At 42.7% G+C, this 12,658-nt stretch overlaps 1 protein-coding gene and 1 pseudogene across 2 annotated transcripts in view; one reads left to right on the forward strand and one right to left on the reverse strand.

Moving 5' to 3' along the window:
• Positions 1-8,544: 8,544 nt before the first annotated feature.
• Positions 8,545-8,889, reverse strand: LOC141981933 (microtubule nucleation factor SSNA1 pseudogene; annotated as a pseudogene).
• Positions 8,890-11,113: 2,224 nt separating this feature from the next.
• Positions 11,114-12,658, forward strand: part of WAC (WW domain containing adaptor with coiled-coil) — a 116,576-nt gene continuing 115,031 nt past the window's right edge. Inside the window, exons 1-2 of one of the 2 annotated variants that reach the window (XM_074946148.1) lie at positions 11,114-11,236; positions 11,372-11,408. In XM_074946148.1, the coding sequence (XP_074802249.1) occupies positions 11,196-11,236; positions 11,372-11,408 (78 nt within the window). In that variant the 5' untranslated portion in view covers positions 11,114-11,195. The remainder of the gene's footprint in view (positions 11,237-11,371; positions 11,409-12,658) is intronic. The other variant, XM_074946147.1, reaches the window with a different exon arrangement.

The following is a 12,658-nucleotide window of genomic DNA, read 5'->3' on the forward strand; positions in this document are numbered from 1 at the left end:
TTTGCACAATGAGTCACAGGCAAAGTAAGAGACTGCAAAATCTGCAAGCTGAAACAAACAGGAGGGGAGTGGGATCCTGTTTATGAATAAAGACGAAGGATTATTCTGGTGTATCTTGGGGAGCAAAGATCCATACTGGGTCTTTCACCAAGGAGGCAAGCTGACAGTGGACTTGTCTCATGAAAGGAGGGTCACAGCCAACCTTGCTGTGGAGCATTGCAATGATTTTGGGAGAGAATACAAGACATGAAAGCATCTAGTTAATTAATCCTAAACTCTAGAACGTGTTATGATTTTCTAGATAATCTTTTATTTACAGTACTTTGTGCTATTACTTGAATCTCTATGTTTTGTTAACTAAGCATTAGGGCTGTCGATTAATTGCAGTTAACTCATGTGATTAACCCCAATGCAATTAATCGTGATTAATTTTCTGTTAAACAATAGAATACCAATTGAAAGGTATTAAATATTTTTGGATGTCAAATATATTGATTTCTATTACAACACAGAATACAAAGTGTACACTGCTCATGTTATATTATTTTTTGACCATCATTTTTACAGTGAAAATATTTGTGAACAAAAGAAATAGTATTTTTCAATTCACCTCATACAAGTACCCGTAGTGCAATCTCTTTGTCGTGAAAGTGTAACTAACAAATGTGGATTTTTTTTGACATAACTGCACTCAAAAACAAAACAATGTAAAACTTTAGAGCCTAGAAGTCCACTCAGTCCTACTTCTTGTTCAGCCAATTGCTCAGACAAACAAGTTTGTTTACATTTACGGGAGATACTGCTGCCTGCTTCTTATTTAAGTCACCTGAAAGTGAGAACAGGCGTTCGCATGGCACTTTTGTAGCTGGAGTTGCAAGGTATTTATGAGCCAGATTTGCTAAACATTCGTATGCCCCTTCATGCTTCAGCCACCATTCCAGAGCACATGCTCCCATGCTGACAATGCCCATTAAAAAAATGTGTTAATTAAATTTGTGACTGAACCCCTTGGGGGAGAATTGTAAGTCTCCTGTTTTTCCTACATTCTGCCATATATTTCACGTTCTAATAGTCTCGGATGATGACCCAGCACATGTTGTTCGTTTTAAGAACACTTTCACAGCAGTTTTCACAAAACGCAAAGAAGGTACCACTGTGAGATTTCTAAAAATAGCTACAGCACTTGACCCAAGGGTTAAGAATCTGAAGTGCCATCCAAAATCTGAGAGGGACGAGATGTAGAGCATGCTTTCAGAAGTCTTAAAAGAGCAACACTCCAATGCAGAAACCGCAGAACCCAAACCATTAAAATAGAAAATCAACCTTCTGCTGGTAGCATCTGACACAGATGATGAAAATGAACGTGCATTGGTCCACACTGCTTTGGATCATTATCAAGCAGAACCCATTGTGATGGGTTGGGTCACAGAGACCCCTTGGGACTGTCACCTGAAGTGCTTTTTGAGCCTGTCTTCCCTGCCAGCTTGGGACTTCAGAACCCTGCCTTGTTGAGCCAGATATGCTAATCTGCTGCAACACAGACGCAGGGTCTGACCCACGCCCCCAAAGCTGCAGACTTAACTGAAAACAGCTTAGCAAGTGCTTCTGTCTCTAGCACCCAGACATTCAAACCCCATATGAACCTGTTTTACTCTGTATAAAGCTTATACAGGGTAAACTCATAAATTGTTTGCCCTCTACAACATGGATAGAGATATGCACAGCTATTTGCTCCCCTAGGTATTAATTACTTAAGCTGGGTTAATTAATAAGCAAAAAGTGATTTTATTAAGTATAAAAAGTAGGATTTAAGTGGTTCCAAGTAATAACAGACAGAAAAAAGTAAATTACCAAGCAAAATAAAATATGCAAGTTTAAGCCTAATACGTTAAGAAACTGATTACAGATGAAATCTTACCCCCCAGAGATGTTCCAATAAGCTTTTTTCCACAGACTGGACTCCTTCCTAATCTGGGTCCAGCAATCACTCACACCCTGGTAGTTACTGTCCTTTGTTCCAGTTTCTTTCAGGCATCTCTTTGGGGTGGAGAGGCCATCTCTTAAGCCCGCTGAAAACAAAATGAATATAAAAGGCCCTGGAAGCCTCTCCAATCTCTTGTGGGCGGAAACCCCTCTGTTCTTCTGTGCAAAGTCACAGCAACAAGATGGAGTTTGTAGCCACCTGGGCAAGTCACATGTCCTTGAATGATTCAGCTTTTTGCAGGCCAACACCATTGTTTACATGTTAGTTTGAACATTCCCAGGAAAGCTCAGATGTGGATTGGTGTCTCTCAAAGTCCATTGTTAGTTAACTATTTTTTGATTGGGCACTTACTCAGATGAGTCCTTTCTCAAGAAACTGACCAAATGCTTCACTAAGGCTACTTAGTATCAAACACATTGAGATACAAGTACATAGCCAATATTCATAACTTCAAATACAAAAATGATACACACATACAGGCAGCATAATCATAATCAGAAAATTACAACCTTTCCGTAGACACCTTACGTGACCTCCTTTGTACAAGAGTTGGTGAAACTCTAGGACCTTGGTTGCAACAACGATCTATACAGTCACAGTTCATGTCAATAACATCACACCTGTCATCAGCATGGACGCATGTCCTATGCAATGGTGGTTGAAGCATGAAGGGACATACGATATAGCGCATCTGGCATGTAAATATCTTGAGAGGCTGGCTACAACAATGCCATGGGAATGCCTGTTTTCACTTTCAGGTGACATTGTAAACAGGTGGGCAGCATTATCTCCTGCAAATGTGAACAAACTTGTATGGCTGAAATAGTACTGAGTGGACTTGTAGGCTCTAAAGATTTACATTGTTTTATTTTTGAATGCAGTTTTTTTGTGAGTTTGTAAATTACACTTTCATGATAGAGATTGCACTACACTATTTGTATTAGGTGAATTGAAAAATACTGTTCCTTTTGTTTTTTACAGTGCAAATATTTGTAATAAACATAAAGTGAGCACTGTACACTTTATATTCTGTGTTGTATTTGAAATCAATATATTTGAAAATGTAGAAAACATCCAAAAATATTTAAATAAATGGTATTCTATTATTAACAGTGTGATTAATCAAGATTTTTTTTAATATCTTGACAGCCCCACACGTTATATTAATAGCCAAGGTGTTAGTAGGTTGTGTTCCCTGTGCCCATTTACCTCTCATCAAAACTACTCAATGGAAAAAAATGGATGATTTTTCAATTTAAATAAAGACAGGTCAGAGGTGATTCAAATCTGTGATACACCCACATTTCAGCAAGGGTTACATGCTTTTATCTTATTCCCAGTGTAAGAAAGGAAAAGTTGCTCGTCAGATGTCAATGACAGCACATAATGACAGGACTCATTCCTAGTTACAGTCAGGGAAAAATGGCTTAAGCCTCAGCAGGAGCATGAACAGTGAATCTGAGGGAAGAATCTGCCATAAAAATTGACAAGACCGTGCTGAGCTTTCTGACCTTAGGGACATCTGAATAGTGAACATTTATTAATAACATAAGAATAGCCATACAGGGTCAGACCAAGGATCATCTAGTCCAGTATTCTGTCCTTCAACAGTGGTCAATGCCAGGTGCCTCAGAGGGAATGAACAGAACAGGTAATCATCAAGTTATCCATCCCCTGTCGCCCATTCCCAGCTTCTGGCAAACAGAAGCTAGGGAGACCATCCCTGCCCATCCTGGCTAATAGCCATTGGGGGACCTATCTTCTACGAACTTATCTAGTTCTTTTTTGAACCCTGTTATAGTCTTGGCCTTCACAACATCCTCTGGCAAAGAGTTCCATAGGTTGATTGTGCGTTGTGTGAAAAAATACTTCCCTTTTTTTTTAAAAACCTGCTGCCTATTAATTTCATTTGGCGACCTCTAGTTCTTGTGTTATGAGTAAATAACACTTCCTTATTTACTTTCTCCACACCAGTCATGATTTTGTAGACCCCTATCATATTCCCTCTTAGTCATATCTTTTCCAAGCTGAAAAGTCCCAGTCTTATTAATCTCTCCTCATATGGAAGCTGTTCCATATCCCTAATAATTTTTGGGGCCATTTTCTGAACATTTTCCCATTCTAATATATCTTTTTTGAGATGGGGCGACCACATCTGCATGCAGTATTCAAGATGTGGGAGTACCACAGACTTATATAGAGGCATGATATTTTCTCCCTTATTATCTATCCCTTTTTTAATGATTCCCAACATTCTGTTTGTTTTTTCGACTGCTGCTGTACATTGAGTGGATGTTTTCAGAGAACTATCCACAATGATTCCAAGATCTCCTTCTTGAGTGGTAACAGCTCATTTAGACCCCATCATTTTATATGTATAGTTGGGATTATGTTTTCCAATGTGCATTACTTTGCATTTATCAACATTGAATTTCATCTGCCATTTTGTTGCCCAGTCACCCAGTTTTGAGAGATCCTTTTGTAGCTCTTCGCAGTGTGCCTGAGACTTAGCTATCGAGTAATTTTATATCATCTGCAAATGTTGCCACTTCACTGTTTACCCATTTTTCCAAATCATTTATGAATATGTTGAATAGGACTGGTCCCAGTACAGACCCCTGGAGGACTTACCCCTCTCCATTCTGAAAAATGACCATTTATTCCTACCCTTTGTTTCCTATCTTTTAACCAGTTACCAATCCATGAGAGGACCTTCTCTCTTATCCCTTGACTGTTTACTTTGCTTAAGAGCCTTTGGTGAGGGATCTGGTCAAAGGCATTCTGAAAATCTAAATACACTATATCCACTGGATCCCCCTCAAATTCTAGTAGATTGCTGAGGCATGATTTCACTTTAAAAAACCATGTTGACTCTTCCCCAACAAACTATGGTCATCTATGTGTCTGACAATTTTGTTCTTTACTATAGTTTCAACCAATTTGCCTGGAAGTCAGGCTTACTGGCCTGTAATTGCCAGAGTCATCTCTGGAGCCCTTTTTAAAAACTGGCGTCACATTTGCTATCCTCCAGTCATTTGGTACAGAAGCTGATTTAAAGGATAGGTTACAGCCTTATTTTAAAAAGTTAATATTAAAACAGCATCCTTTGGCCTTCCTCTTCAGTAAAATTTTTATATTGAGGAAGAGAAATACTGGCTTAGCTTTTTTCTCTGAAGAATCATTAAACATTGCCTATTGTGTCTGCATTTTTTCATGTAGGTTCCTAACTCCAAGAGCCCAGGATCTATTCTAAGTAAGAACAACTCCTAAAAAAATCTCCACCTCATCTTTCTACATTCAGCACCTTTATAATTCCCCACTTCCTCTCTCCCACTTTGATCAGCCTGTTTTAACATCCCCAATGTGCCTCTGATAGCAGGACTTTAAAAAGCCTGTCAATATATAGATGGTATGCAGTGAACAGTTAAGACTACACACTGACTTTTTAAACACACACAGGGATAACAGATAAACCCATCTAAGGAATACTGGACACCTAAAATAGCAGAATCCACTGCGTAGAATGCAATTGTTTTAACATCTGAATTTGTTAGGATGTAGCCTGTTTCCTGAATGTTCCACACTCCTATTGTAATCAGACTGCAGCCACTTAAGAAGAGTCAAGCATGTTAGGATTCTAGCGTATCTCAAAGCCTTGAAAATTCACACAGAAAAGTTATGCATAAAAAGGTTTTGACATCTCACCAAAAGGCACTGATATGCACTATTAAGAGGCAAAAACACTCCAACAGAGCAGACAGAGAGTCACATACTGCCCTCCATTTGTGCATTGGAACTTTCCACTAATTTCAGTGGAGTTTCAGTTAACAGCATGTGACAACTTAAAGTTAAGTTGGAGTCCCATTGTGTTGAGATATTGGCGAACAGGGGTATTTGCTTGCTTTTGTAAGCGGATCACAACATTAAAAAAAAAAAATGTATCAGCACAAATACTTCATCTGTGTCTGTAGTAGCCAAAGTTGTACATAAGCTGTAAAGGTAGACTAAAGTTTTAATTGCTTAAACATAGTAATCGGAGACACTGCTTATGGCATATGATATAGGTATCTTATTGACAAATTGCCCCTCAACCACTCCGTCCAAATGACATGGAGAACACAAGAGGTATGAAACTGCCATTTGAGTTCTCTGTAACCAGAACTTTCATGATACAGGTTCTTTTCCACTTAAAATTCTCTAAGTCCCACTCCAACTAAATAATGTCTACTAATATGAAGAACACATACATGCAACTCTGGGGCAGAAGTCTTTGCTGTGCTGATCTGGAGTCTCAGAAAAATCTAAGATTGTGATGTAAATAACAAGCATGACATGGCGATCAAGTAATGAGCAAGATCAGATATGGTAAGCAGACCAAACATCGAGATAGATAGACAGAAGCTCAAACTCCGTCAAAAATATTTGCAGTCATTTGTGAAGTAAATTAAAGTAAAAACAAGGAAGCAGGATTTTTACCTCATTAGTGTTATAGTACTACAACAATAGCCATGCCCCTGATATTGACTAGTTTTGTCACTCCTGTGTTATTCAAGTGAGGCTAGCGGAAATAGTATATGAACAAATTGTTGATTAGCTTAGTCATTCTTTCCCAACAAGATTTTTTTTTTAAATGCAGCATTGCACACAGGGGAATCAGGAGGATATAAACTTTGCTTTATAAACCGGAATACAGACTAATCTAACCAGAGACAGTTTGCACCAACACACCCTTTGCTCTTGCACCTGAGGGATTCATGATTCGTATTTTGCTGCCTGACGAGTACAACTGCAGTCCTTTAAATGTATCGAATCAGTAGGAAACAAAGATTTTACTGAAAAAACAACGAGGAGTCCGGTGGCACCTTAAAGACTAACGGATTTATTTGGGCATAAGCTTTTGTGGTTAAAAAACCCTACTTCTGCATCGTTGTTTTTGTGGATACAGACGAACACGGCTACCCCTCTGATACTTGGCACCATGCAAGATTTTACTGCCATGCACATCTAAGAGCAAAGCTAGTGCTACAGTATGTTAGTTTGCAGGCAATATTAAAAAAAAAAAAAAAAAAAAAAAGTTTAGCACATACTAGGAATATAAAACAGGATTAGAATTGAGATTTCTGCCATGTTTTCTTCCCTCCCCCTCCAAACTAGGTTGTTTTTAATCACTTGCAAAAGGAAGCCTCACAGCTAGAAAGCCATCTCTAATATTATTTTCTTCTTCTAGTGTGTATATAAAACTCCCCCACCATATTCTTCAATATTCTTCACAAGTCCTTTGAGTCTATAACACATGAGTAATAGAAGTTTTACATAAGGGAATACAAAATAAAGTCTTCAGGCAGTTCTGTTTTTTGCCCTCAGCTAAGATGACCCCAGTAGGCAAACAACTTTGACAAAGTTATGTAAAAAATGGTCAGTGAAACAATTTGTATAAAGATACTACAGCGATAAGGGCTGCAGAAATCCTTATACATAAAAATTGTGTAATCTATGGTCGTGAGTTAGAATACCACACATAGCCATCTAGTATAAAAACGAAGGGATCTATTCTTTCCCAGTATGCAAGTTTATAGTTGCCATGCACTTTAAAAGGACATGGTCAACTTGAATTTTGGACATTCAATTTTCGGAGAGAGCACTATTTAAATGGTATGTCTTTTTTTCATTTAATTCTTTTAACATATTTTGACGCAAGCCTTCCTGTTCCATTTATTGTAAATGGGGTTTAGGTGGGCCTGAAAGCAACACGAAACTGCTCAGTCTCTGGATGCCATCTTTATAAAAATAAATAATACTGAGATTGAGTTATGGGCACATTTCAGATAGAGAACAGGCCCCTCAAAGAGGAAACCATTAGCAGATTTCTATTTGGCCAGTAACAGTTAAAACAATTCATCATCATCATCTTGACTCAGCCAAAAGGAGTCAGAAGTATTTTGTCCATGTTCAGAATCTACAACCTGCCCACTCGTTTTACACCATTCCTTCTTCCAAGGCCGCAGTGGCAATGTTCCCAAGGTAAGAGAGAACTGGATTGGATTAACTGGATAGGATTTCTCACAGAAGTCATAAATGTGTATTCTTGTCATTGCTACAGGAATGACTTAAAAGAGACAAAAGTGCTCTTTCCTCTCAGATTTAAGGAGTACTAATAAATCAGATTGAAACTCAGTTGTAAACATTCAGGGCTTGAGTGGTAAATCAAGAGAATCCTTTCCTTGCTGACCTTCCTTTACAGTTATTAAAAGAGGCATCATGTCAAAGTTGGTTGGTCCAAAATTTGACCTCTATTTTCCTCGAATCTATTTGCAAAGTCTATGTAATTCTTCACATGTGATGGTTTGTTTAGCTAATTATATAGACATTTTTAGCAAAACAGCACCTTTATTTATCTGTATTGTACATTATTTTCCATTATTTTAAATGTGCTAAAAACATATACAAAAGTTAAGGTAGAACTCTTTCTCAGATATATGCTCATCACAGGGTTCTGTGGCTAACCTCATTTCTGAACAAGAGGAATTGTAATTGTGTTAGAGTCCGAGCATTTGGCTGTTTCAGGTCACATGGCTTTTCAGCTCCGCAGCTTTGTTTAAATTCCCCACTTCCTTCTTCAGGACATTTAGCAGCATTCTAGAACTATCCAAAATCTTCATATAAGCAGTTTCAGTTTCAGCAAGGATTTTATCAAGCTCGTTCCGTGAGGCTGTCTTCTGGGCCAAGTTTTCACAGACACTCTCCAGTTGCTTAGACAGGATTCGAATTTCATGCTGGAGTTTATTCTTTTCCACTTCCGCTTGCTGAATCTGCTTGTTCAGTTCTTCCCTTTGCATGCATAAGTCTTCAACGCATTTCACCAGCTCATTATTGTAACCCTGCAGAACAGCTCCCTGCTGAGTCATCATCCAGGCTCCACCCTCTTAGTGGACTCTGCCACCACTTTCAGTGTCCTCTCTCAGCGACACCCTTCAGCACTTTCATTTAAAAAGGAAAAACAAAACAAAAAAGGCTGCAGCTGGGCTTTTGTGAACAACCCTCCACTAACAAACCAGCAGGGGTACAGCCATGGTAGAACAACATTCTGCTTTTAAAAAAACCCAAACCCAAACCTCCCCAGACTTAAGTTTAAGATACCCAAGGATACAACTTCTGTGGAGTTCCCACCCTCTTTCTGTATAGGGATCAGGGCCAAAATTCAAGGTTCCAGAATTTCCATTTATTTACTGAGTGCTTTAGTGAGGTTCTTCTGATAGTTAATGAATTTCTACATATAATGAAGTCCAACCCTTCATTACAGCAAAATTGTCACAAAACAATTTTCACTGTAGCTTCCTATTATCAGACATTCATGACTTTCTTGGAAAAAACCCAACTCCTTTTGGATTCAAAATGTCAGTGCTTGGTCACAAATATAACACTGTAATATACAAATATGGTCTTTTCTATGGAGGACAGAAATTTAGTGATTGTCACGAGGAATATTCACTCAAAGTCAAGAATAAAAAAAAAAAAAGATATTTTCTCTGATACTGTACTTAACCACAAGTACCACCTCCACTCACAGTACTTCCCAGGTCTGCCTATAGTGACTCAATTCAAAGCTCTGTTCTCAAACGCAGGTGGACATGGGTGAGAAGGAGACTTAGCTTTTCAGATTCAATAAGTATGTTTTGTAACGTGCAAGCTAGCTGCCTGTCTCTGCTCTCGAGAGCTGCTTTCCTTCGCTCTCCTCAGGAGGATACAGGGAGCAGTCTGGAGGAGAGCACTCTCACAGTGCCTATTGTCTCTACAGAAGAGCCATATCATGAACATTACATGCTTGCTATGGGCACTGATTGCAGGTGCGAGGGTGCCAGGGATGTACCCCAGCCCTCGCTGCTCTCCATCTTTTTACTAGTAAGTGCAGACAAAGAGAGTGTTCTAGGGGGCTTCAAGCAGTGGCTGCTGTGGCACGCTACAAACAGCCCTGCCACCAAAAGCCTGGCAATTTGAGAGGGGAAACCCCACAGGGACGGCTCTTATTATTGCCACCTAAGGCCCACAGCAACTATGGCGGTGACAACTCAGGCACTTTCCTAAGAGAGACAGGAACAAAGCCCCAGCCTTCGAGTCTTAAGACTTAAACATCCACTGGGGCCGCTGTGAGACAAACAAGCGCCGCCAAGGGCGGCACATGGGACACACTCACACATCCAGGCAGCCAGCAGCAAGCCTCCCACAGGGCAGTTTTAACCTTCTCCCTCCCGAGTTTCCTCCCAGGAGACAGGACGTACACAAGATGGTTCCCTTTCTACCTCCCTCTCCCCCGCATCTCCCTTTCACAGTCGGGCTTGGGGTGGACCCTCTCCCTTGCTATTGCCCCTGTTGTACCCAACCTGGCCGAAGAGCCTCCCCCACCAGCCGGAAAGCGGGCTGCGCTAACTGGTAACCAGCGCTCTCACCCCAGGCTGTCTGCAGCAGAGCGAAGCACGCCTCTCAGGAGCTCGCCATGCCACCCAAGAGGCGAGGGGCTCGTGGCCAATCAGCCAGCCTAGCTCTCCGAACAGCTGCTTTCTCCGAGCGTTCCAACCGGCAGTGGCAGCAGGGCGAGGGGTGAAGGGTCACGGAAATACCCGGGAACTTCCGAATGCGGAGCAGCTTTCTGCGGCGATAGCCGATGTTTTCCGAAGGCTGGTGGGGCTCGTTACGGGGGAGCGGAAGGCTAGTGGCGGAAATTGCCGATGTTGTCCGAAGGGGAAGATTGAGGGCGTTGGACTCGGCGGAAACAGCCGATGCTTCCCGAAGGCACAGCCGCCTCAGAGCAGAGGGGGCCGACTGGGAGGAGCGTGCCGAAAACAGCCGAAAACACCCGACGTTAACCGAACAAGGCGTCGCCCGAGTTTCCCGGATGTAGCTGGAGGAGCGGCGGCGGCGGTGGCGGTGGGAGCAGCGGGGGGAGGAGGCAGCGGAGTCTGTGCTTCTCAGTGTCTCAGAGTGTGCGGGGCCGAGCTGTGGCGTCTCCCCTTTCGCTGTGCGGAGAGGAGATGGGCCCGTGAGCGCTGCTCCCAGCCGAGCTGCCTGAGCCGCCCCCTCCCTCCCCCCCCTTCCCTGTCCCGGTCGGTGGTGAGGCGGAGCTCTGCCTCCCCCTCCTCCCCCCTCGGCGCCTGTGGCCCGGCCGCGGCCGTCCCCTCCTGGTCCCCTCACACTCACACACACAGGCCGGGCATTGATGGTAATGTATGCGAGGAAACAGCAGAGACTCAGTGATGGGTAAATCCCCTCCTCCCTTTCCCCCACCCCGCGGGGGGCTCCCCCAGCCCCTCCGCCATGTTTGTGGTACCCCTCCTCCCCCCTCGGCGGCCGGTAACGGTTGTTCGCTAACGTCGCTTTCTCTCTCTCTTCCAGCTGTCACGACCGCAGGGGGGACTCACAGCCCTACCAGGTACCTGCAGCGCTGGCCGCTAGGCCCAGGAGGAGGAGCGGGGGAGAGAGCTGACGGGGGGGGGAGCTACTCCAGCACAGGCTTCGGCCGCCGACGCAGGCCGCGGTGCTGCCACTTCCCCGCCACCTGCCCTCCCAAGCCCCTTAGTGCCGGGGAGGGGGGCGGCAATGTGTGAGGTGTGCGGGGTCCCGGTTCCCTCTGGGGCCCGGCGGGGCAGAGGTGCGGCGGCTAGGCGCGGCCTAGCGAAGTCCTGTGTAGGGTTCGGCCCTCAGTGCCGGGAGAAGGCAGGGGGCGGAAGAATGAGTCAGTATCGCATTTGGTGAAAAACGGATAGTAAAACGTGTTCTCCAAAGGCTAGAGAAAGCCCCTCTCCCGCTCCCCAAATCCCTGCTGGGAGCTGTGACCTGAGCAAGGCGGGCTATAGCCACCGGATGGATCACTGGGGCTGCAGCTTGCACTCAGAAACCTGCATCAAATCTTTATGTCACTGAGAAACTACTTGTATTTCTGAGCGGCATAACATACTCCCTCCCTAGCCTTGTGCACCTGAAAACCCGGTTTTTGGGGAGCGCTAGCTATGGTTTTTTGAGGACACCTATTCCCATGGGTTAGGGGAGTGGGCTTTTGTGCTCTCCTGACACATTTGGGGGGCTGTTTTATGGAATTTCTGGGCATTTGGCTGACTAGTCATGAAACAAAATGTGACAATTGAAAGCAGCTGTTAGTGACAGTTCACCTAAATGTAAACATTCCTCTCAGAGGTTTGTATTGTGAAAGCAAGCAGGTGAAAGATGCTGATCAATGCTGCTTCCAATGTGTAAATATTTCAGAATGAACACAAATTAAGTTGCCCCCACACCACCTCACACTACTTCTTTCCCCCCCCACCCCCATTCCACATCCTTTTTAATACTATCTTAGTTGTACTAGTGCCCAAATAAAGTTTGTTTTGGGAATTCCAGGTGGTGGGTGAGCTTAAGTGACTTTGAATTAAACTTGCAGTGCATACACTGGTTCATGCAAAATTTGTAAATGATAACTTCTGTTTTTATTACATTACTTATTGAGTAACTGAACACTGCTCCTCCTTAAAAAGAAGAAATTCAGCAGTCTATGTAGTGCTGAATGTGTATATAACACAAGATGAATAAGAATTCAAGGAATTGCAGTTTAATTTTAATACTCTATTATAGTAGATAGTCACCTCTGAGACCACAGTGTGGGAAGGTGGTATAAGAGCTAAATAAGAA

This window comes from Natator depressus, chromosome 2 (assembly GCF_965152275.1).
Source record: "Natator depressus isolate rNatDep1 chromosome 2, rNatDep2.hap1, whole genome shotgun sequence".
NCBI lineage: Eukaryota > Metazoa > Chordata > Testudines > Cheloniidae > Natator > Natator depressus.